The following is a 26,960-nucleotide window of genomic DNA, read 5'->3' as shown; positions in this document are numbered from 1 at the left end:
CCTCCATTTTGTAGGATGCCAAGGACATCCTTCTGATTGACTATAAGCCTCAAAAAAACTACAATCACAGGGGAATATTGTGCGAACCTCGTGCGAAAAGTGCAGCAGGCCATCAATGCCAAACATCGTGGGATATTGACGAAAGGTGTGCTCCTCCATGACAGTTAATGACAGAAAAGTTGGATCACTCATCAACCTCCTTTTCCTTATAAAACCCAGACCTGGACCCCAGTGACTACTCTGTCTTTCACATTTGAAGTCCCACCCGTGTGACCACCGATCTGCCAATTTGTCAAAAAATAGTTTGGAACTGTTGTGAGTATCTCTTTGTTAGATTTATTGAAAACCCTTCATTAAGGCCAGAATAGGACTAGGTTACGGTAAATGGGACGATCTTCAGAATGGGACAAAAATATCTTCAAAATAATCTTCCATGGAAGATAAATAAATTAATGCAAAGAGTAGGCCATCTATCGTTGGAACCCTAAACAAATTCCATGTTACTGCTCTAACATACAGGGGGCACTGCATCAGCCTCACAGCTGCACCCGCAGAATATTATAATATAACATTAGATATATAACATTAGCTTATTATAATATAGATATAAGTTGATTATTCTGATATGTTCATAAAAACCTGACCCATCCTCACCTCCCTGCCCCAACCTCACAGCAGCTTCATCTCCCCTCCCTGTCCCCCATCCTCATCTCCCTGCCCCCCACCCCACCTTCACCTCCCTGCCCCCCACCCTCACCCCATCTTCACCTCCCTGCCCCCCCCGCACCTCCCTGCCCCCCCTCACCCCATATTCACCTCCCTGCCCCCCACGCCACCCCTAAAGTGAATATTTTATCTGTGCAAATATATTGAGTTCTTTTATATACGGTATTGCATCTGTTGGTTTTTTTTGTTTTTTTACCTGTTCACCTTTTTAATATGCATCTGTTTTGGACCTGTTGAGTGTTTTGTTAATTTATTTTTCTTTGAGCGTCTCTGATCTGAGTGTTGTGTTGAAGCAGGGACACGACGGCATAGATGAGTTTCGAACGGACTGCCTTAATCAAGCACACAACGTCGTCAGTCAACTCCAGCCCAACATGGCGGGTGCCGTAAAACATCATCATCGTCAAGCAAACGGAAAGCAAACATTAATTCACAGCACTGACGAAACATGCCAGTGTGCAGACATAACACTGAGAGTGTCTCATATTGGAAAATAACATAGTTCATCTTTAAAGAAAGACAGTCCATATTCTCTAAGACAAATGTCGATGAACAATGTTGGCGAAATTACTTTATTATTTGAATACTAGCGAAAGTACCCGGCGTTGCCGGGTAACAATGAGTCCCTTCCTGATGGGAACGGGGAATATGAAGGGAGGGGGAAGGAGAGGATTGATGATGGATAGGGAAGGGGAGGGGGAGGAGAGAGGGAAGGGGGAGGGGGGAGGGGAGGGTGGAAGGGAGGGAGGGGGAGGGAGGGGAGGGTTAGTATATTGCACAAAAATGTTATTCATTTTTAAGATGGGTACGTAAATATAAAAAGGGACCTCTGTCTACTGTAACGCCATGGCTTGCAAAAGCAGCCTGAATAGCTTTCACCAAGTGGTGGTTAATCATATTCAAAAAGGGTGTTATAACACACCCAAACTTCCCTGGCCTTGTGACTAATGTGTCTCCACCAATTTATCCCTACATTATGCTCAATAAATTTCATTTTGATCGGATGAAGTTTTGTACTTGTCGAATTATAACGTCATAATGGAGACACCTATGACATCATCATTAACATTTTTATTCCCCAGGGAGAGTTCTTTACAATGAGCCTTCTCTCATTTTTTTCTATTCAGCGCTTTCGGAGATATAGAGGTGCAAAGTTTTTCGGTTTTTTAAAGATGGCAGCCATACCACGTGACCAATGACGTCATAATTATCATTAAAAATTCTACAGGTGGAGTTGCACCGAATGTGAAAATTTCCTGTCAATCGGACCAACGGTTGCAGAGAAAATCATTTATTCTGTGCGGACAAACAAACAGACAGACAGACAAATTTAACAATTCTGTGCGGACAAACAGACAGACAACTGGAAAGGTAATTAAGTGCAGTACATTTACAAGTAAACAGTTACACTTTTGTTTTCTGCCTTTCTAATTGGGCATTTGCATACATGCGCCATGGGAAAATTGTCTTCAGAAGTGTCAATAGATCAGAGATACAAATCGCACAACAAAACAAATTTGCCGCCACTCCCCCCAAAAGACGTCATACTTAACACCACCGGAGAGATTTTTTAAATTTTCTTTAGCAAATGAACACTTTTTTTTAGCCGTTCCGTGTGCGGCAGGAGACGGAGTTTTGCAATCACTTGTGTGTGTGTGTGTGTGTGTGTGTCCACGTGTCCGTATATGTCCGTATGTGTGTGCAGGTTACAGTCAGAGCTGTAACCTTTTTACCATTTGAGTTTTGTCATCAAATTTACACCAAAGCTTTTTTTTTTTGTTGTATACAACATCGAGGCTCGTGAAAACAACAACAACAACAACAACAACAACAACATGCATTTTGAGGCCATTTTCCCTGCGAGAGATGGGGTTAGCCTTGCGGTCCTCATGACAATCTTCTCCATTTTGCCCTATTTTCTGCATCTCTCCTTGTTAACCCCCTTGCCCGCATTTCTTCTTCCACCATCTTTAGCCAAGTCTTTCTCGGTCTTCCCCTTCCTATACTTCCTTCGACATTCATTTCCATCACTCTTCTCAATCAGTCACTTTCATCCTTCCTCAACACACGACCAAACCATCTCAACCTGTTCCTCTTCACAGCATCCATCACAGGCTCTATTCCCATCATCTTTTGCAATTCATCATTTGTCTTCCTCTCTCTCAACGATACTCCACACATCCACTGAACCATTCGCATTTCCACCCTTTCCAGCCTTCGTTGCTGCTCCACATTCATGACCCATGTCTCGCTCCCATAAATCATAACACTTCTCACACATGCAGCACACACCTTTCCCTTCAGCTTCAACGACACACCCCTCCTCGTCAGCACGCCACTCAGTTCCCGAAACTTCTTCCATGCACATCTCACTCTAGCAACCGTTGCCGAGTCTGATCCACCATCTCCATTCAGCATGTCTCCGAGGTAGCAAAATGTTTTCACACCTTCCAGCTTCACGCCGTCTCCAAGATCCAACTCAACATTTCCTCCATCTGCAGCTCCCTCTGTGCACACCTTACATTTGAATGTAGCTGCCACACTGGTTAATGACTCTCTCAGAACACTACATTTTTAATGAACCCACTCAGCGCACATTGTACATTGAATGGAGTTCACTCCGCCACCCTTCCTGCACACAGCACATGGCCACTTCCCAGTTCTTTCCACCTCACCACATGCTTTACCACTTGCCATCACCTTTGTCTTTCCGATATTCACCTTCAGACCTTTTGTCTCCATACATTCCTTCCACTTGTTCATCTTTTCCTTCAGTCCATCCATACTTTCCGCAATCAACACCAGATCATCTGCATACAACAACTCCCACGGTAAACCCTCCTTTACGTTCTGAGCCAGCACCTCCATCACAGCTACAAATAGTAGTGGACTTCGTACCGACCCCTGATGCACTCCCACCTTCACCTCAAACTCAGCACTGTTCCCGTCCTTCATCCTTACAGCTGTGTGCGCTCTTTTGTACATTGCCATCACTACTCTGATCAACCATTTCTCCACTCCTAACTTCCTCAATGCCCATGTCAATACTTAGCGTGGAACCCTATCGAATGCTTTCTCCAGATCAACAAACCCAAGAAACAACTTCTTCCTCTTCTCCATGTACTTCTCCTGCAACTGCCTAACAATAAAGAGCGCGTCTGTCGTTCCTCTTCCTGGCATAAATCCAAACTGCATTTCGTCGATCTTCACTTTCTTCCTTATCCTCCTCTCCAACACCCTTTCCAATACCTTCATTCCATGCTCCAATAACTTTATCGCTCGGTACGAGCCACACTCCAGAGGGTCACCTTTCCCCTTGTATAGAGGGACGAGGGTACTCAGTTCCCAATCCACTGGAATGCGGCCTTCTTTCACCACCAGATTACAGATCTCTGTCATTCTCTTCACACCCCAACTTCCTGCTGCCTTGAACATATCTCCCACAACTCCCGTCGGCCCTCCCGCTTTTCTACTCTTCATTGCTTTTATCGCTTCCTCAACTTCCTTCTCAGTTATCTTCTCTGCCGGTCCTAAAACTGGGTTACTCTCTATGTTGCCATCCCATTCATTCTCTGTATTCAACAGCATTTCCATATATCTTTTCCATCTTCCTTTAATTCCATCTGGGTCCACAACGATTTGTCCCACTTCATCCTTCAAGCAACTCACCCCCATCACATCACACCTCTCTTTCGCTATCTGCTTTGCAATCTTGAATACCGCTCTCTGACCCTCTTCCGAATCCAAGTGTTCTCCGAACATTTTCCTACATGCCTCCTGCGCCTTTGCTACCTCTTTCTTTGCAGCCTTCTTGGCTGCCTTATAACTTTCATGGTCTGCTTTTACTGCTCCCGTACCTTTCGCCTTCTGCCACTCTTTGAACTTCTTCCTCTTCTCATCAATCCTCTTTCCAAATTCATCATCCCACCACCATGTTTCCGAGTGCCTCGGTGGTCCTTTTGTCCATCCACATACCTCACCAATGGCTCCAAAAAGACTAGCTTTCATTGACATCCAACCACGTTCAGGCTCAACCACATCATCCTTTACCCTACTCAGCCTCTCTTTTAATGCCTCCCTTACTGTCACCTCTTTCAACCTCCACACCTTCATTCTCGGTTGGTACTTCACCCGCCGAGCTCTCCTCGCACCTTTCACCCTTATGTCGCAGACAACCAAGTGGTGCTGTGAAACAGCCTCCTCCCCCAGGATCACCTTTGTGTCCCGGAGGTGCCCCCTATCTCGCCTACACACCATCAGGTAGTCAACGGTTGTCGTCAACCCACCTGACGTGTATGTAACAAGCTTATTATCCCCTTTCTGGAACTGAGTATTACAAATCAACAAACCAGCTCCATCAGCAAACTCCAAAATCCTTTCACCTTCTCCATTTCTCACACCATATCCGTAACCCCCATGAACACCCTCAAAACCGTCCATACTCCTTCCCACATGTCCATTTAGGTCTCCTCCTACCACAACAACTTCCTCATCTTTCACGTTTCCCATCAGCTTCTCTATCACATGCCAGAACTTGTCCTTCTCTTCATCGCTCCGACCAACCTGCGGAGCATGTCCCGAGATGACGTTCACCAAGAGCTTTCCAATCATCATTTTCACCATCATCAACCTTTCACTCACTCTAGTCACACTCACCACACTATCTACAAACTCCTCAGAAAACAGGACACCAACACCATTCACGCCCTCCGGGCACCCTTGCCACACAAACTTGTATTTCTGTCCCTGCCAACCCTTCACCATTCTCACACCACTTCCCTTCCAACTCGTCTCTTGCACACAACACATAAGCTAACATAATTCACAATAATAATAAAAAACGGACACATAAAACGTATAATATGGGGAGTGGTAGATAAGATGACGAGAGAGCAGGAAACACACAAGCACAACATTTGAGAGCAGGGACATCGGGAGAAATGTGGGAGGGAGAGGGCTTGGGGCAGGAGGCATGGGAAGGGGGGAAGACGTGGGAGAAGTATAAAACACATGGACACTGCAAGGATTTCCAGGAAAGAAGTTGGTTATTAAAAAAAAGTGGATCTGGGGTGAAATTAGTGGGGGCAGAAAAGATCAAGGTTTTGTATGGGGGAAGATAAGAGATGGTGGTGAACAGCTGTTTTCAAGACCTGGAGGGAGGAGTGGGATTGAAGAGTGTGTGGGAGTTTGTTCCAGAGGTGGGAGAAAAGGGGAATGAAGGAGTGAAGATGAGCAGAGAGTCTTGATTTTGACAGTTTAACCATAAGAGAGTTGCAGGCAGATCTTGTGTGATCTGTAGGAATATTTGAGGGACAGAGCACAGAGAGAGCTGGGGGAGCAAGGTGGGAGAGGAGTCGGTAGAAGACAGAAAGACCACCTACCTTCCCGCGGTGAGTGAGTGAAAGGCCCTCGGAGTTAGCTTCATCACGGGAGATTCCAATGATTCTGAAATCTTTGGTTTCGACAGCGTGAAGACGAGCTTGGTGTGAGGCAGGAGCACCGGCCCAGAGGGGAGAACAGTATTCCATTGAGCTGCGGATGAAAGCCTTGTATGTGGTGAGGAGCTCAGGTGTGCCAAGGAAGAATATGGAGAAAAATATGGAGAAGGCAAATTAATAATTTTGTCAAAAGGTCAAAGGTCAGCGTCCCTCAAAATCATCAATTTTTATGCGATTGAGCTTAACAGCAGTTTCGACTACTAAAAAAGTGTTCATTTGCTGAAGATGTTTCATTCAAAAAATGTGTCTCCGGAGTCGTGTTGGCGGTGTTGGGCCGACCAAAAGTGCCGCCCCCCAAGTGTGCCGATCTGGGCGGTCGCGACCTTCGCCTCCCCCTCCCCCCACCCCCTTCTCACTACGCCAGTGAGTGACATCCTATCCCATAGAAGTATGAATTAAGTTAAAAATTATTATGAAGTTCATTAAAAAAAACTAACCCCAGAAGCAGAATCACAGCCTCACTTAAATAAATGAATATATACACTTCGTGACTTTGTGAAATAGTGTTATTTTAATACAATTTTAATTTTATCTTCTTCTTCTTCTTCTTTAACAGCCACGATTATCCTGAACTTTCTTGTGGGGTCGGCCAGGGGAAGCTTGGCCTGAGTGTTCATGAACCGGCTGGCAAGGCTTGATATTCGACGAGTTATGGCAGGAATTTGGAATTGGGCCATGGTGTGCCGATGATAGCTCCCCTACTCTTCACGAAGGACACCATGGGATCTTTAGCGTCCACCAACGAATGTCGGCAGACAGGATTCCCGTTTAACGTCCATCCGAGGGACGGCACACCCATTGACGGATCACCCTGCCTGTGGAACACTGGATTGCCACTTTTTATAGTTGGGTCAGTCAGTAATCGAACCCAGGCTAGACAACTTAGAGGCGAATGTGTTTAACTTATCTCCATATTTGTTTTCCAACAATTTAAGGCTTTTATCTGTTCAATCACACTTGCCTTTCTTTTTTTACTTATATTCAAGGCCATGGATGCACTCACGCATCAATATTGAGTATAATGATGTTGATGATGATATATTATTATTGTTGATAACTTATGTGCTCTGTTCTCCACACAGGTTGACATGAAGACCTTCCGGTCCGATTCTGAATTACCAGATGCCAAAGGAGTACATGCAAATGACCCCACGTGGGGACAGAGCGCTTTGACTGAAGACACTTTGCAAGTAGAATCCTGGAGCCCATCTGAAGAAGAAGAGGGTCATCAGTGCCAAGTATATTCAGACGATGCTACAAATGACAAAATAACTGATTTTAACTCTGCAGAGATATGTCATCTTAACCAGAGACAAACAAACGAAAATGTTTCTTTGCATAAGGAAAATATCACTGCAGGTGTTCATGGAAAAAGATCAGTGGGAATTGAAGAAGGGAAGTTGCTTGCAGAGTTGGAGATAAGCAGGCTGAATGGAAGCGGTCCAGGTGAGCAAGACCTAAACGAAGTGACACACAGACATGGGCGCCATAATTGTCTCTCTTCTGATAGTGCAGGAGAGGTTTCCAAAGTTGTGGGGTCAAGTGAGGCAAGGACTGATAAATCTGTGTATTCTGGGTGCGTGCACATATGGAATTCTTTGGATTCACACCTTCCTGCGGATAACCAGACTTGTGCTTGCTCTAAGCCCAAGTGCAGAGCTGGGATCCTATCTGGAGGCGACAAGATCTGTGGGGAGGGAGATTTCGTGAGAGAAGGGGCTTTAGCCAGGAAAGGAGCACGTGATCTCAAGGGTTTTACTGAATATATAGCTGAAGCTTGCTTGAGGCAGGATGTGTTGGAAGAGCCTGAAGGAACCAACCCGCTGTGCCGAGTTGAGGGCATGAATATTAACGGAGGGCTTTGCCTTGAGCCTCAGACCAGCACTATGGATTTCAAACGATTGCTTGGGAACAACGCTTCAAATACCTCTCCAGCTGCGGCACAAGAAAACGGGAGGAAATCTTGCACCAACGTCTTGGCACTCGGAGAAAAAAACAAACATCTTTCTTTGTCATACTTTTTCAGGAGCGACTCTCAACAAAATTTCCTGCCTAGAAAGTCCAATAAAACTGTTTTCCAACCACTTTGGTCCAGTACAGGTGTTTTGAATAGCCAAGCCAACCACATTGCAGAGCAAGTCGATCGACCGCTTTCAGCTCCAGGAAATGTCTGTGCACTCGATTGGCCAGACCTTGAATTTTGCACACCAGTAAAAGGTGAAGCTATAGGCATTTTACCTGATGATGAGCTCACTTTTGGTACCCAAAACTCCAGCACCTTGGGATCTGAATCACCGCTCATAGGGGGAAAAGCTTATGAGATCTTGAAGGGTTTCCCCCAGGAGGGTTTATGTTTTCCCAGTTTGCATGGCCAAATGAGTAGTGCTGGCAATGAGGGCAATGGGCTGAGTGGCCTGAAAAGAAGCTTGAATCTAACAAGCGCACAACCATCCTCTTTTCTCTCCTGTGAGGAAATTAAGTCTGCTAATGAGGTCACAACTAACGAGACTCATTCTCTTCTCAGACCTCCCTTCGTGCCTCAATGTAATACTGCATTCATTAAGGAAAGTTTCAAACCTATCGAGCCTAATTGGCCCATATCAGACAAGTGGCCCGATGGAAGGAATCCTAGTAATGGAGCTCCTGTGCCTTTTAAGCCACATCTTATCAAAGAGTTGGCTAAGGCCCATGATATGGAGACGTTGATCTTCAGAGAAAACAATACCGACCATCGACATGGGACGGACACCCTCTGCAATACCTCAAAAAAACAAACAGTTTCAACGGATATTCAAAATCATCGCATTATAGGGTCATTGACCTCTACCTCAAATTCTTCTTCTTCAGATAATGATATCAATAATCCTATGATGGAACAACTCACTCCACCTGATTTTAATGAAAAAACTCCAAGTCCTGTTGAACAGCAACATGGCAGTCAGCAAATAGGTTGCCAATCAAATCGGTCAAATAATTTAGACTTTCGATTAAAATGTAATGACAGCAAGCGTACAGCACATTTAATTTGCAAGGATTGTGTGTCAGGTTCAGATGAACAAAACAAAGTCACTTTGGAAAAAGTTAACTTTCCTGGAAGTTTTAAGGAAAACTTATCATCATTACCTGTATTACAAGATCAACCCATCTTGGCTTCTAATGGTTCTTCTTCAATGTTTGAGGCCATCAATGCTGAAACTATTCCACAACACAGTGGACCTGTTGACCAGGAAAAGCCTATTCACTTGAGGAACCTAGCCGCAAGAGGACTTGAGAGAAGGTACATTCAGGAGACATTGCATGGAGTCCTTTCTGGGACAAGTCCTGCTAGACGTCTTTGTAAAAAGGTTCTGGAGCAATACCAACAGCCACTGCGCCTGCGAAAAGGGGATTTCTACTCATACCTGTCTCTTTCATCACATGATAGTGACTGTGGTGCTGTGGCAAGCTGTGAAGAGGACAATTTGCCGATTCTTCACCCTCTTAAGCCTCCACACTTTCCTAAGTTGTCCTTTCATGAAGCAGGAGGGCACACTCCCATTAGCTGTTCAAAGTTGGCAGACTCTAAAGAGCTAGAAGAAGAGCTACAGTTTGACGTTTGGGAGGAAGATGATGACGCTACAGATCAGGATGAGAATAAATTCCACGTAAAGAGTCTTATAAGTGAAGCAACATCATCATCCATCCAAGAAACACCAGGAACAAATAATGATATTGAGAGATTGTGTAGGAAACAGAAACATTTAGGTTTGTGCTCTGGGAGCAGTCTGCACGTTCGGCAAAATAAGGACATTGATCAAGACCGCAAATCAACAACACTCCAAGGATGCATCGACTCCGCATGGTTTTCCAATACTGGGACACATAAGTTTGTTAGTGGTGTGGATGGCAGGAATAGGATGATGCGGAACATTGAATCAAGTCAAAATGCAAGGGAAAACTGGCATGATACACGAGGGAAGTTCACCTGTTTGAACATTAGTGATCGTTTCAAGGTGTTGGGGCAACCTATCATTGATGAGAAAAGGACCATGGTGGATGGCACACCTTATGTAAGTTTTCAAATTACATACAACACACATACATACATGTATACATGCACAAACACTAAATGTACATATATTCCATCAAGCTCAAGTAATATAAAATTAGTCACTACGTCATTGGTTTACGACGATATTCTGGGATTACAACAGTCAGTAGGGAAAGTATTACCTTGAAAAGACAGAATTTACAAAAAGGCTTCCTGTAATTCTTATCATAAATTGTCTTAATTTTTATGTAATTGTAATTATGTAATTGAATTATGTAATTGAATTGTAATTCTTATGTAATTCCTCAATTGTCAAACATCAATTAAAATAAGCCTGGAATAAGAGTAGATGAAATAATTGGTTATTGCAGGAAGATAGAGATATAACTTGGAGAGACGGGTCCCATGATCTTGAGGAAATATTAGGACCGACGATGAAAAAGACTAACTCTTGGGAGATGTAGAAAAGATGGGAGACTTGAAAATGGGGTTAATTTGAGATGTGGAAACGTGGAAATTCTACATTGGAAATGTATAATTTTGGAGATTGGCATACATTGAGAGATGTAGAGATTATGTAGAGAATTGGATAAATGGAGACTCCGAGACATGAGGATGGAGGGATGTCGGTAAAATGACAATTTCCCTTAGGAGAAATGTGCGTAGCTCAGGAATGTAATCACACGACCCGGATATAGAGAATTCCAGAAAATTTGGAGACGGGCACAGAGACCTGGAGACTGACATTTGAGATGTGGAAACCTGGAAATGAAATTGTTTATTGCCAGAAGATAGAGATAGAACTTGGAGAGACGGGTACCATGAGCTTGAGGAAATATTAGGACTGACAATGAAAAAAAATTAAATCTTGGGAGATGTAGAAAAGATGGGAGACTTGAAAATGGGGTTAATTTGAGATGCGGAAACCTAGAAATGTACAATTTTGGAGATTGGCATAAATTAAAACTTGGAAGTGTAAAAACTTGGAAGATTGAGGATGTATAGAGAATTGGACACATGTAGACTGGGAGACATAGAGATGGAGGGATCTCGGTAAAATTACGACCCCTTAGGAAACATGTGCGAAGCGAAGGATTTTACTCACAAGACTCGGAGATGGCGAATTCCAGAGAATTTGGAGACGGGCACAGAGACCTGGAGACTGACATGGAGAAGTACACCGAGAAACCTGGAGATTGAACGATTTGGTAGGAAATTTGGAAACTTGGCACTACATATGGAATTTTGTTTCGGTCAAGATGAAGATGAAAAAAAAACAGACAAGCAAAAGTTGCACACACTATATTTGGCTGATATGTTGTTATAAGAAAAGAATGTTTTTAATTGTTTATGTTCCGTTCCACAACACCACAATCAATGGCTTCCGTCCGATTCTTTCCAAAGCTGCTGTAATTCCTCTGCTCTTCCCCCAAGGCGAATTTACTCGATGTACAATTTGCTCTCCAATGTCAATTTGGTTGTTAAGGGAGACTTTTCTCAGCCGTGTACTGCTAATGGCACTCTTGCATCATCAAGTGGCAATTAAGCGAAACCTTTGACTTCCTTTGTTGTCTTCTTGGCAATTAAAGTTTTGGTTTGGGATTTTTTTTTTGTTAGGATGGAAATAAGGTAAACAACAGATGTTGCCATTTCTTCTTGAACGTTGCCCGTTTCATTGACTCTTCTTTTCACCTTGGACAAAATGGCAGCTGCATTGCGAAGCTCTGCAACCTGTTCATAGAAAGGAGCAGCAGTTTGCCATCCGGGGTAGAGCCAAATGCCATTATAAAAGGGGTCGGTGTTGGTATAAGCTTAACACTACAAACACATTTCAAACTATTTGAAGTGACTGATGTTGAACAGATGACAAGGCCGTTTTTGATTTTAAGTGGCAATTTTTAGGAAACCTTTTAGAATCAGCACCAAAGCTGAGATTAAATACCTGTACATATATAATTAGTACCCAAGGTTTTGTCATTTTCCAATTGGATTTTTCCGTGCAAGCATGTTCTTAATGATTGGCGTCTTTTAATTGGTGCTTCCATTAAAGGGGATTTCTTTTCATCGAAACTGCTAAAAGCTGTGGCACTTGCAAAGGAAAATGATAAATTGCACTTCACACAGTAGTTGATGCAAGGGCTTAGAGATGATGTGATAGCTGTTTTATTTTCAGCAAAATAACTGTAATATTCTCACTTCTTCGAGCATGTTTCAAATCCAGGCAATACTTGAAAAACTTGTATTTGCAATTTTGTTTTCAATGACTTTTTTTGATTTACACGAACCACAACTCTTGAGAGCCCAATTTTAATAATCTGGGCATGCAGTGTCCTTAAAATTGTTTTTAAAGATATAACAATGACTTCTGCCATTTTAGGCAGAAAAGATGAAGGTGGAAAGTCATCGTCATCGTTTGTATCAGTAAACAAGTGATTTCCCCTCCCAGAATCCAGTTGTATGGATTTCTAAGGAAAGACCGTTGGACTCGTGGTCCACAAGATGTGGACCGAAGATCACGCAGGATGTAAGGCTCTTACCAATGGCCTGCAAGAAACGTACAGACACAAGTTCTGCAGCTGGCTCATCGACAGACACAGTGCTTTGGGGCACCACATCACAGGTATGGATCACAGTCAGTAGGGTAAATGTTACGGGCAATGATGTCAAGTCTCATTGATTACCTGTGAAACCCACGGTTCTCCACATTTTTCTTTTCAGGCCTCATGGGCATGCAAATTATTCTCATATATCTTTCTGATCAAATTTCTCGAAGCCTCAGATTTCATCTAAAGATTCCAGATCCAGATTCCAGATCTGAGATTTCCAGAAAAATTCATCTGTTCCTCCCCATAAAAGTGAAACCAGTGACCATTTTCGAACAGGACATTACCATCTTTAAAAAAAATTTAAATAACATTTACGAAACCCATAACATTTAAAAACTCTTCAATCCCAATCTTCCCTCCAGATGTGAGTGGACACACACATGTTGCAGGCTTTATGGAATGATATGAGATTGCCTGGTGTTTGCTTCATGGTTAAGGTGGCTGGCTTGAGATCTTAGGTTCTTGAGTTTGAGCCCCTGTCGTACCATTGAAATAATGCCAGGTGGGTTGACTCAGCCTGTCATCCTTCGGAAGTTGGCAAAATGTGTACCAGCCTACTGGTAATAGGGGGGCATTGCATCAGCGGCACAGCCACAACCCCAAAAATGATGCGCCAAGCAGCCACCGGCTACATTCGACCCACCACCATGTCTTCAGTTGGGATTTCTTTCGAGGAAGAGAGGGCAAGTTGTTTCAGAGCAACTGACTCACCACAGGGATTCAGTGTACCATCGCCGGGGAGAATGGTAGGATAACTGAAAACGAGATGGGATGAATCTATGCATACCAGCTTGAACGGCCTTTTGATGAACATGAACATTTTCGATGAACAGCACTTTAACATTAGAGAGAGCCGGGTTCGGTGGAAGAATTTCCAGGCTGAGTTAATATCAGGGGCGGTCAATATGAGTGACCAGTTGTTCTGAAGAGAGATGGCTGTTTGTTGTCCATGGCATTCTGCTTGAGTGAAATGCCAGACTCGCCACCACTCAGGCAGTTCTCTGAGAATAGCCAGAGAGATGTTGACTGTCACCAGCATTATTATGATCAGATGAATCAATTGGACCAGAGGAAGAGCAGCAGCAAGCCCAGAAGGGAGGATTTCATGTGGGAAAGTTCACAGATTGAGTCAGTCCCATGGAGTCACAGAAGTCCTTTTGCTGAAATGCCATGGCTCATGAGTGAGGTACCAACACCCAGCCATGTTGCAGTGTGACGAAAATATAACAGAACAACATGACGGATCCGGTTTGGAAAAATTAGCTTTGATTGAGGTGGAAGGAGAAAACTGCAAATTTGACGTGCACATGCAGCAATCCCAAACCGGAAGATCTCAAATGAAATCCTCGAACGATGAGGGAGAGATAATAAGTTAGCTATTTTGCTAAGGGTGTTTTTGAACTTATAGCACTGCCAGTGCAATTTTGATAATTCAGCCTGGTGTTGGCTTAGCGGTTAGGGTGCCGGCTTGGGATCCTAGGACCCTGAGTTCGAATCCTGGTCGATCGCTAAATTAACACCAGGGGGGTTGACTCAGCCTGTCATCCTTCCGATGTGGGCAAATTGAGTACCAGCTTGCTGGGATGAATGATCACGGTGTGTACCCCGATTTAGAATAGGTACACCTTATCCCTGCGCATCGTAAGAGGCGCCTAAGGGTTGGCGTCAGGAAGGGCATCCGGCCATAAAAACATTGCCTCAAACAGGGCCCCATGATTGTCATGGGGCCCGCAAGGCTAACCCCCGCTCTAGCGGGGAAAATGGCCTTAAAACGATCATTCATTTCATTCTAGTGCAATTTTGAGCATGCGTGTTTGTAATAATGGGACCAAATGAAGTTTCAATATGGCTCCTGCAGCGAGTTTTGGCCGGTGATATATTGCGAGCAGCTCATGATGATCCCAAGAAATTCAAGAGATTGCACCACTTCTGGTGGCTGACCAGGGATGTAGATAGGTGGGTTAATTTAAATATCCTTCAAATGTGATAGGGTTGTTGTTGTTTCGTATACAGCCTGTGGCTGCTGGTTGCATCATTTTTCTGGAAGCACATTAGTGCCGCTGATGCAGTGCCCCAATTATCAGTGAGCTGGTACTCATTTTGCAGACCTCGGAAGGATGACAGGCTGAGTCAACCCCCCCTGGCGTTAATTCAATGATTGACCGGGATTCAAATTCAGGATCCTCGGATTCCAAGCCCGCACCTTAACCGTTAAGCCAACACAAGGCTATGTGATAGGGTGAGTCTGTGGGATTTGTCAGGATTGAAAGACATGTTCCATTTTGAAGACCAGCATCTAATCAAATCCAGATCAGCAGAAAGTGGCACAGCTGCTGTCTGCCTATTAGTGGAATAGGGTACGACACAACACCATATGGAGCAAAAGGGCAGAGATGGTTTTCCAGACCATTGGAGAGGTCCTTTTTATAGATGAGGAATGGGACTGGGCCCATGACATTTCCTTGAGGCACTCCAGCCTCCACTGAGAGAGGAGAGGAGAGAGCTCCATTGATAGCAATGTGTTTACTGCAGGGATGGAGGAAGTTAGAAACCAAGGTATGAAGGCAGCCATACCATGTATGTCACATGAAGTGATCTTGGCAAGCCAAGCACAAAGCCAGATTGTGTCTTAATGCCTATAAGATATATCCGCTTTTGGGGTTCCGAAAGGAGAAGGAGAGACTGAATGGAGCAGACAAAGGAGAAGCACATTTGAAAACACAGGCAACGATGCCACCTCGACTCATCACCAATGAGGAGTCAGGGCTGGACATGACTTTCTCTACCCTCTCAGATGTGAAAGGTGAAATCAGAAAACAGTTGCTGTGAGGGGGTATGGTGGGGACAGATCATGATGGGTTGATACATGAGATTTGGAGGCAAACACCGAGTTGAGACATTCTGCTTTGTCTCAAGCAAACTCTGGGGTGAGGCCATGAAATGTCAGCATGGAGATGGAAAGGGAGCATACACCAGAGACAGACTTGACAATGTTCCAAAAGCACTTGGAGGAAGGAGATTGCTTCGAGAGTTCATTCAAGAGATTAGCAAGATGGCGTCTTCTGGCTTGTCCAAGGATGGAGACACACACTTGTGGCCAACCATACACAGTGACCTAAAGTTGTCCTCATTACATGTGGTTTTATCATTACATGTTGAGAAAGCAATCTGTTTAACTGCCATTGCCATGATTTGGATGACTATGAAGCCAACCAACATTTCGACTCGGATATGGTGTTATAACTGAACTCTATAAACTTGTAGCTTTATAATAATTGTATACAACGCAGTTGTCACAATTATCTTCCCACTTTCAGTATAATTACTTTTAGCCTTTATCCTCCTTTTATACTGATTCCTTCCCTTGTAAATGAAGCCTGAAGGGAGGAATGCTTGTAAGACACTGTTGCTTAAAGCACCTGCATCCACTTCTCCACTTAGGGATTGTTATGTTTGGTAAAGTTGTTGAGAGTTCTCTCTGGGTTGATGCTATTTCCCCATAGGAATCTCTCTTCCATCAGCTTTATAAATGCTACATCACCAAAACATACTACCAACCCTTGGAGCTTGTGGCAATGATACCTCAATGTTTTTTTTTTTGATGTATTACCCTGGCATGCAGAACGAAATTATTCATAATACATTTCCCAGTCTTTGGTATCACCACACTAAATCATTAACTTTGAGTATTCTTCATCATCATCATCATCATCATCATCATCATCGCTACACAGAAGTAGAAGGTAGTTGCTCCAAAATATATGTCTGTTTGCTCCAAAATAACGTACACTTTCATTCTACATAATTTGTGCGTGACTGTGAATTTATGTTATGTGGTGCACAACATGCCAGTTAAACTAACTTTCTGTCTTCCTCTTCCCCCCCCCCCTCCCCCCCCCCCCCCCCCATGTGCTCAGAAACAACTTTCTGCCCTCTTGGTTTCAAAGGAAAGGTAAAACTGACTTCCTAACACAGGATATATAAACGTGTGCGATGGACATAGGAGATGCAAACTTTTGTCATGAATGTAGGAGAGGCCACCCCATGTGCCTAACCGTGGAGAGGCGAACCGGTGTAACGAAAACAGATGTAAAGCTCTGTGACGAGCAGAGATGCAAATCCCTGTGAATAATACAAGACATGTAAACCCACACAGGGGTGTGTGTGTGTTTGTGTGTGTGTGTGTGTGTGTGTGTGTGTGTGTGTGTGTGTGTGTGTGTGTGTGTGTGTGTGTGTGTGTGTGTGTGCATTTTCTCTTTTCTTTCTTCTTCTCTCTTTTTTATTTTTTAGAAATAAACATTTTTAAAGGCTCTTTTGAGCTAAACAGTTGCATAGACTCTGCCTATTAGGCATGAACTTGGCAGAGCTACAGCCCCCTACATGTCCATAGGATTGTACTAAAGCCATTAATGGGAAGAGAATTAAATTCTCAATTTCATAGACCAGTCTACCCCAGAGAGGGAACATCCACAGGCACATGTTTCGGTCTTGTTGGCCCTCACATTATGAGGGAGGCCTTTTTTATACAAAAAATCGCAACTGTGTCCAACGGAAGTGGTTCAGTTTGCCATTTTTTATGAAATAGGCAAAGCCTAGAAATGAACAAAACCCATTACAATTACCCTTTAGAATTACCCTTTAGAATTAACCTTCAGAATTACCCCTTAGAATTACCCATTAGAACCCTTAGAATTACCAATTAGAATTATCCATTAGAATTACCCATTAGAACCCTTTAGAATTACGCATTAGAACCCTTTAGAATTACCCTTTAGAGCCCTTTAGAATTACCCTTTAGAGCCCTTTAGAATTAAACAGTGGGGTAGAAAGGTTATTTTTCTTCATTTTTGACAGCTGGATGGACAGTTGGAAGGAAGGACATAGTGAAACATTAAAGCAGCATCATCGCTTAAAAAGGTTCAAAAAAATTAAACCATTTAAACAGCTTTGAGACATGCACCTTGACCCCACAGCGAAGGCACATAGTCCACCAAGACTGTCCCATGAGCATACACATGCATCTTTCTTTTTTTGTATACAAGAAATAGGCTCGTGAAAGAGCTAACATTAATCAAACAAAAAGTCAAACCGACACATAAAACACAAAATAAGGGGAGCGGTAGACAAGATGGGGAGAGAGGGGGAAGGACACAAACACAACATTTGAGAGCAGGGACATCGAGAGACATGTGGGAGGTAGAGGGCTTGGGGGGAGGTGGGAAAGGTATAAAACTTATGGACACTGCAAGGACTTCCAGGAAAGAAGTTGGAATTACAAAAAAGTGTATCTGGGGTGAATTAGCGGGGGTAGAAAAGGTCAAGGTATTGCATGGGGGAAGATAAGAGATGGTGGTGAACAGCTGTTTTGAAGACCTGGAGGGAGGAGTGGGATTGAAGGGAGTGAGGGAGTTTGTTCCAGAGGCGGGAGAAAAGGGGAATGAAAGAGTGAAGGTGAGCAGGGAGCCTAGATTTTGGCAGTATAGCTATAAGAGGGTTGCTGGCAGATCTTGTGCGACCTGTAGGGGGACATAGCACAGAGAGAGCTGGGGGTGCAAGGCCGGAGAGGAGTCGGTAGAAGACAAAGACCACCAACCTGTCTGCGGTGCGTGAGTGAAGCCCTCGGAGTTAGCTTCATCGCAGGAGATTCCAATGATTCTGAAAGCTTTGGTTTCAACAGCGTGAAGCCGAGCTAGGTGTGAGGCAGGAGCACCGGCCCAGAGGGGGGAACAGTATTCCATTGAGCTGCGGATGAAAGCCTTGTATGTGGTGAGGAGCTCAGGTGTGCCAAGGAAGGACTTCGCATGACGGAGGATGCCCAGTTGGCGACTGGCTTTGGAGGCCAGCTTGGAAATGTGGTTTTCCCAAGAAAGATCATGGCAGATAGTGAGACCCAAAAGCTTGAGCGACAGAACTTCTTGGAGAGGATTGTTGAGAAAGTAGATGGGAGGGTTTTCCAGTCGGTCTTTTCGGAGAGACATAGTAAGAGTGTGAGATTTGTCGGGATTGAAAGACATGTTCCACTTGTTTGCCCAGTCTGTGATTTTGTCCAGGTCTGCAGAAAGTGAGGAGGCTGCAGACTGCCATTCTGAGGGATGAGGAATGGAGCGGCAGAGAGTGGAGTCATCTCCACCCAAAGGCTGAAGTACATGGTCAAACAAGCATACACACCCTAACTCCAAGAGGCCAGAATGCATGCTCATGCGGATGGACCACTCCTCAATAGGAATTGGTCCCCATGCCACTCTTGAGCGAGGAGCAAACACTCCTCCCTGTAGTAAGCTAGCGACAAGACATTATGTCAAGATCAGACCTCATTACTGTCGTGGGTACCAGGAATTAAGGAAGTGCCACACCAGCTATTGCTGCATGAATCCTGACTAACAGGATATGCCTGCCACACATGAACTTGTTTGTGGTACATAAAACAGTTCTGGGGGTAGCCAAGTCAAGTGCATTGAATTTGCAATTTAGCCAGGAACAATTTAAATTTTGAAAAGGCTCTTCTGGCTAAACAATTGCATTGGCTCTTCCTATTAGACATGAGCTTAGCATGGACTGGTCTTTAAAACTGGTGGACTGGTCTATAAAACTGGTGGACTGGTCTATAAAACTGGTGGACTGGTCTATAAAACTGGTGGACTGGTCTATAAAACTGGTGGACTGGTCTATAAAACTGGTGGACTGGTCTATAAAACTGGTGGGCTGGTCTATAAAACTGGGGGACTGGTCTATATATAAAACTGGGGGACTGGTCTATAAAACTGGTGGACTGGTCTATAAAACTGGTGCACTGGTCTATAAAATTGAGAATCACATTACCTTCCTGGCAATAGTTGCAGTAGAATCCTGCTGGGAAGTAGGGGGGGGGGGGGGGCTGTATCTCCACTAAGCTCATGCCTAATATGCAGAGTCTATGCAACTGTTTAGCCAGAAGAGTACGTAATCTCGTTCCGATCACACATGTACAGGGAGAAGTGAGGTAACTTTTTTAGTCTGTCTGCCTGTTTGGTAGTCAAACAAAATTGAAAATCATTCCAAACAGGAAACCTACTGTTTTTAAGGATGTCATAAAGCACACAAACAACAGGCAAAATAACTAATGTAGCATGTTAAACAAGAAAGAGCAATCATAGATTGCAGACCCTCACCATGACGTGTTTGTGAGGTGTATTTTGTGGGGGTTTTTGTACATTCTTTAATTATTTTGTACAACCGCACTTTCATCAGACACGTGTGACACATGACATCCTCTTTGTAAAACTGAGTTCTGGAATTGTATTTTATATATGTGTATATTGTTACGGATTCGTCACTTCCGTTGTTGTGGTTTTCATCCACTGTAAACATTTTTGATTCCATGTACTATTATTGTTGTCGTTTAAGGGAAATAGAGATTACTATTTTCAAAAGGTAAAAAAGTTAATGTTTTAAATGAAACCGGAACCGGACGACGATGAAGAGGAAGAGGAGGAGGAGAAGGCGCAGCGAGTGAGTTGGACAAGAAGCCGAGCTGCTTCAAGGTCTTGAGCGAACGTTGGCGAACAAGGGTCACGTGTGAACTTTGGGTTTCCTGGGAAAGGGATTCCTGCGACAGAGTTGTTATCGCTGTGACAGATAAACCTGCGTGACAGGTTTTGCGGTTGATTCCGACGAGAATCATCGGAGTGCCGTTACGCCACGAGAACGGGCCGTCGGCCATTTTTACCTCGCGCAGCATTTGCGCTTCGCTCAAGGTTTTTCACCTCGCTTCAACCATTTTCACCGCATTCAGACGTTAATCTGGTGTGTGTGTGTAACGTGGCTTTTGAGTGGGAAATCTGCAGTTCGCCGATTGGGAGCCGTGGAACGTCCATACCTGAGGGTATGATTTCCCAGTCGCCTTGAGGGCACCTTTGCGCAGCTTTGCCAGCGTGACTGTGACTGTCATCCGAATGGGATTCTGGTCTCGATTAGACATCGTTCTGACGATCACTGGAGCGGAGCAACTTTGGCTTGAAGCCGGGAATAGAGACATTGGGAATGTTCTTCTTTTCGCTCACTTGGAGCACAGTGAGTTATATTGTACGAACCTGATGGTGCCATCATAGGAAATATATATTGGTTGTACAATTGATTACTATTGTTGTTGTACTGTTATTCTTGTGTGATCTTAATACAATACTTGTTTGTTGGTAACAATTGGTGTGGTTTCACCATTGATCTTTGACATACAGAATAACACATCTTTCTGCCGTGACTCCTCTCGTGGTTCGGAGGTACACCGTGACCGGGGTTTGGGGAGGAGCACGTAACTATATATATATATAATTAGGCTGTCCTCGGGGTCTTTTGAGTCCCCAGGTTATTTTGCATCTTCGGAGTCTTTTGGGTCATCATGGTCCTATGGCCTTTTTGGGTCTTCTGAGTCCTCAGGGTCTTTTGGGTCATTGGGGTCCTCTGGTTCTTCATGGTATTTAAGGATCTTCAGGATATGTTGGGGTATTGGTGGTCTTAAGGGTCTTGAGGGGTCTTAAAGGTTCTTCAAATGTTCAATGGTCTTTGTGATATGTGATCTTTGTTGTTCTTAATCGGGCATTATACACCTATATTTCAGATATTGGCACAGTTGTCCTGATAACCCGGACTGTTGAATTATAGGGGGCTATCTACGATATAAGAGAACCATTGGTCTGAGTGTGTCTCACCATTTTTCTCAGAGATGGCTAAACAGATCTTCGTAAAACTTTCAGAGGTTCGTCAGTGTCTGCTTGGGAGTGTTTTAGGCAAAAAAAAAAATTTTTTTGAAAAAGAAAAGTTTGTCTTTTTTGGATGTTAAAAAAATTGCTCTATAGTGCCTAAGCCTTTTTGATTAATGACAGTTATATACAAGTATACATTCACATAAACAAATACAAAACAATTACCAGACATTTGAACACAAATAATCAAACAATACCAGAAGCGGTCGAAGAATAAATCAAACAATACCAGAAGCGGTCAAAGTTGGTGATGAGGCTTCTTCTTCTTCCTGTACGTCATCATACTTAACTCAGAAACGTGATCAATGGCACATTCACCAGCATATATTCAACGAAGAGGTGAAATGACGATTTGACATTTGTCATGGATTCTGATTTGGATGTAATTGCTTTTCCATTATATTTGCCCTCATTTCAAATATGTTAATGTTTCTTTTTCCCTTGAACAATGCCGGGTACTCCAGCTATAAACACCTATATACTGTACTCGGGGTACAAATACAAATACAACTTTGCCTGGGGGGTAACATAGGCTATGTGGCTGCGGCCTCATGCGGGGGTGTGGTGGGCCGGGTAAGGGGTGTAAATTCTCTATGTAAATGTGTACCGTGTATCGCCACCTGGTGTTGATGGCAGTTGATGTTGATGGCTCCATCGCCCTCTGCTACAATTTCCTTTTTTACCTGTGCAACACCGAGGTTAAAGCACTCTTTGCATGGGTACATTTCCCCCCCCCCCTCCCCTCCCCCCAAACGGAGGGATCTGTCAAAGCCACCCCCCCCCCAAAGTTGTAAATGTAGTATATCTTTCCCATCCCTTTCTCCTCACCTCCCCCTTCCACTACCCCCACTCCCTTCCTCACCCCTCCCTTTCCTGCTTCCCCTCTACCCCCCCCCCCCCCCCCGCATTGCTGGGTGCTCCTGCTGGTAACCAATATAAAGTGATGATGAAATTGGTGTGTATCGCTTGTGCACCATATAGTTTGCTCCACAGTGGTCTTTTACCCTTCACAACAATCCTGGATGGAAAAATCAAGACAAGTGATTTACGCAATAGCATTTTTAAGCTCCTTGAAAATTAGAATAGTCTGATTTTCAGTTTTAACTTTAATAATATACGTTGCTGCACCGAATGCACATTGTTTCTTGCTGACAAATGACTTATTCACAAACGGCATCCATCATCCAGGTCAGTGCCTCAGCACTAAATCGTGCAACAAAGACTTTGCTTTCTTTCCTTCTTGTGTGTGTTGCACCTGTGGTGTGTGCCTGGAAATGATTGGGAAATTGGGTTTGTCTGCCTCACCACCCACCAGGCGTTACATCAATGACCTGATGTTATTGCTAGAGAATTAGAAGTCGATTGAATTCTCATTTTTGTGCTTCTTCACAGTGCAACATGTGTACATGATATATGCCACTGAGAGGTGATTTGTACACTTTCTGCAGTTCCCAGAGAACCTCTCAACACACAAACTGCGGTGCATGCCCAGACGTGAGAAGCCACACCTTTCCTGTGAAGAGACCATCAACCTCGAGGATGCGGCGTGGAGAATCGAACATGGATCCATCGCACACCCGAGCAGGGCGGGTGTGCGTACCGGCCTCCGCATCTGGATGGTGCTTCTTGCAACTTTTGCTTTGAGTCTCCTTGCCTGGTTTCTGGTAGCACCAAAGGACTGTACACACTCCCGCTTGCACACACCCTGGCTATGGATGCTATCCACTGGCGATGGACCTCCACCCATCTGAGATGAACCCCCCAAAATCAAATTATTTTCCCCTTTACTCTCCCTTCTCTCATAACGGCCTTGTGCCCATAAATGTCTGCATCGCCCTCTGCTTGGCTGTGAACGAACATGCATTCAGATTTACACAGCTCGTATATAACATGCACTGTATGAAAAGCATACCTCACAGTGATACGCACACCTGTCAGAACAAGTAATTTCAACTGTACCTGCTATTTCACAATGATATAACTGTAAGTAGTTTCAGCAGGTGATCCGCAGATCCCTTTTCATGAGCATTTCAAGAGATGTCACCAATAAGTGTGAGATCCTCCTAAAAACTATAAACACCTCCAATGGGACAGCCTCCTCCTCTTCCTCAATCTGATTTTTGAATATAGGCCAACATTGGGTCTGTGAACGGTCAGATGGAGAAAACAAACAATTAATTTTGTCACAATAAAGTTGGTAAGAGTATGTTTGCTGCTGTGGAAAATGAGGGACTGCTGACCTTTTTTGTTGCTCTGATGAAGGGCGAATGCTTGAAACGTCAGCCACACCTCATTGTTAATGGTGGTGATCATACTCGTTTTGAATTAGAGTTGAAACAATGCAATCTATATTGGATCGATTACCGAGTGTGATGTGGGGCATTGAATTCAGGTGCATTCCATCGTTTCTGTTAAGGTTGCATGCTGATATGGAAAGGTGTCCATGCTCACGTGTTACGTTTTACTCAACTGCAGGACTCTCCTGCATAAATATATTTGTCATTATTATTATTCTAGCATTAAGCCTTCAACAGAGTATTAGCCATTCGGGCATTAGCCCCTGCAACTGCAGATTTGTCAGTCTTATGAGTTAATCATGAGTGAAGACCTCGAGATTCACCACAACTTGAAAACACAAACCTCCTGGTGGAGAAATATTTATATGATGAGGTTGCAGTCAAATGGCTACTGAGACCATTCAGCATCATTCACATTCAGGTACTTCAACTTGACGTTTGCTGATCAGGTGCATTAAGAATGAACGAGTAGACAGGTGGCAATTACTGTACTCAGATCAGTTGAAAGTGACCGGCAGGATACCTATGTGCCAGGTTATTTGACACGTTGTGTACCAGGTCACGAATAAACATACATTTAATAAATACACACACATAAATATATATATATTGTATGTATATACAGTATATATATATATATATATATATATATATATATATATATATATATATATATATATATATATATATATATATATATATATATATATATATATATCATGTCACTGATTAAATAGTGATTATATATCAAAAGAATCATGTCACTGATTGTCTGTCGCAGCAAGAAGTCAACAACAGGATTATATCACAGGTGGCATGGCAAAATGTACGGACAGGTGCATTTGATGATTGGCTTCACAGTCGGGTATACAAGGGTTGTTGCGTTCTGTATTAGTGGAAAACAACTGCTGCACGTCTCCAGAAGTTATTGCCGCTTCCTCTGGAGATGGTCCGTCAACTCGACAATGCTGTTTGTCATGGAGTGGTGGCTTTACGAAATTACAGCATGAAACAGCGTGCTATTGCTCGGCAGTATGGCATCACTCAATGTCAGGTGTCAAAGATCCTGAAACGAAATGCTCAGAGGGGAGTCCCTACTCCAATACCGAGGCCAGGACGTCCCCGCAGAACCACCAGGAGGGATGATCGCCAGCTGCACTGGTTAGTCCGCAATGGCCGTACCAAGTCAGCTAATCGGCTTCGGGCTGAGTGGCAGCAAATGACAAATGTGCCTGTATCCAGAAGGCTAGTCAACCAACGACTGGTTCAAGCAGGCTATCGTGCCAGGCATCCTCTGAGAAAGCCACGCCTGACCAGACAACACCGCCAGCGCCGATTGCAGTGGGCCAGAGAGCACCGTCAATGGCAGCCAGGACACTGAAATCACGTGATCTTCAGTGACGAGTCTAGATTTCTGGTCTATCGTCAAGATGGCCGTGTCCGAGTGCGCAGACAAGTGCATGAAGCCTACAACAAAGATTGTATAGTGCCAAGAGTCCAAGCTGGAGGTGGTGGGGTGACCGTTTGGGCTGCTTTTCATGCAGGGGGCAAAACTGACCTGGTTGTTCTGAATGGAAACCTGAACCAGTTCAAGTACAGGGCCATTCTGGAAGAAACATTGCTTCCATTTGCTCGTGCAGCCTTTCGAGGAAACTTTGTCTTCCAAGATGACAATGCACTGCCTCATTGTGCTCGCATGATCCAACACTTTCTTGCTGACCGTGGTGTAGAGCATATGGAGTGGCCTGCCATGTCCCCGGATATGAATCCGATAGAGAACTTGTGGGCAGAATTAACGCGTCAAATCGACCACTTGGACCAGCAGCCGACCTCTGTGCGTGAATTGCAGCAGGCTATTGTCACTGCATGGCAAGCGATTCCTGTCCAAACCTTGGCAAATCTCGTGAACAGCATGCCTCGACGTGTACGTGCTCTCCTGAATGCTCGTGGGGGTTACACGAAGTACTGAACTGTAATTTTACTGTCTGTAATCCCAGACGTAATTTAACTTTTGTTTTTGTTAAAAATTTTTTGGCTGATGTGCAAAATAAAGAGATACTTCTGGAAAACGTATAGAAGTTTAACACAGTACTGTCCATGAATTGAGTTCGATATCAGTTTACATCACTTTCAAGGATAAATTTATTTGTTTCGAAATGTCAAATGTGGTTTTTTTCTTTTAAACGTCACATTAACAAAATCTAGAATAATTTCAACATAACTCCAATGAACTTTTGGTTCTAAGACATCTTGAAAAGTACATTCACCCCCCACAAAAAAAAAATTCCATATTAAATGCCAAGTCTGTATATAGCAACACCCGGCCTACGTCATTAATTGGTTCCATAAGCCGTGATGTAACTTGGTTTTTGACGTAAACCGGGCGTAATGTCTTAAAAATGCCTTAAAATGAAGACAAACACCGTAAAACTAGAGTAAATAACTGGAGGAGGCTGCGGCATCGCTCTGAATCTTTGCCGCTCCTCGTCGGGAGTCCCTCCGTTGTTTTCTATCGGTTGGGTCTTCTCCTCGAACGGGGTGAATGGCATGGACGTGTCGACCGTGAGCGGTCTTGTGTGCCGAGTGGCACCGCGGCCCGCTTCACCACGGCGTGCTTTACCCAACGTGTCCGAGAAGTTTCACCGGTGGTCGTGTCGTCTGTGACGAACGAACGAGCTCAGGGTTCCGTGAACCCGGCTGCCCCGGGGATCGACGCTCGCCTCCTAGTCGTAGACATGCCCCGTCTTTCCTCGAGCGGCCGAAGTTGCGTGCTTCTTTTTTTTGGACGATGCAATTTACGCAGAAACGACGACGTACAGGCAGGCATTTGCAAATCCATGCACATGTGCACATGCACACGTCGATCGGTTCGTCGACGCCGGATGCCGGCGAGGTGCCCGATGAGGCACCCCGGCTCGAGGCATGACACGGTCGTTCGTTTCACATGGGCCATGGGCCATGGGGCCTGACCTCGTCGCGGACATTGCACACTCTGCACGGTGACGCGACGTGACGTCTGCCATGGACGGTCGTCCGAGCCGGCATCGTTGTCATGTTTCGCCGTT

General features: G+C 44.2%; 1 protein-coding gene across 2 annotated transcripts in view; it reads left to right on the top strand.

Moving 5' to 3' along the window:
- Nucleotides 1–23,819, top strand: part of LOC137431784 (uncharacterized) — a 242,780-nt gene extending 218,961 nt beyond the window's left edge. For both annotated transcript variants that reach the window (XM_068123485.2, XM_068123493.2), the window contains 4 exons: nucleotides 7,307–10,273; nucleotides 12,701–12,874; nucleotides 16,778–16,812; nucleotides 23,047–23,819. In XM_068123485.2, coding sequence (XP_067979586.2) covers nucleotides 7,307–10,273; nucleotides 12,701–12,874; nucleotides 16,778–16,812; nucleotides 23,047–23,242 — 3,372 coding nt within the window. In that variant the 3' untranslated portion in view covers nucleotides 23,243–23,819. The remainder of the gene's footprint in view (nucleotides 1–7,306; nucleotides 10,274–12,700; nucleotides 12,875–16,777; nucleotides 16,813–23,046) is intronic.
- Nucleotides 23,820–26,960: the final 3,141 nt, after the last annotated feature.

Source organism: Myxine glutinosa, chromosome 1 (genome assembly GCF_964187855.1).
Source record: "Myxine glutinosa chromosome 1, kmMyxGlut1.1, whole genome shotgun sequence".
Taxonomy (NCBI): Eukaryota; Metazoa; Chordata; class Myxini; order Myxiniformes; family Myxinidae; genus Myxine; species Myxine glutinosa.
This window is presented reverse-complemented; position numbering and strand designations above follow the sequence as displayed.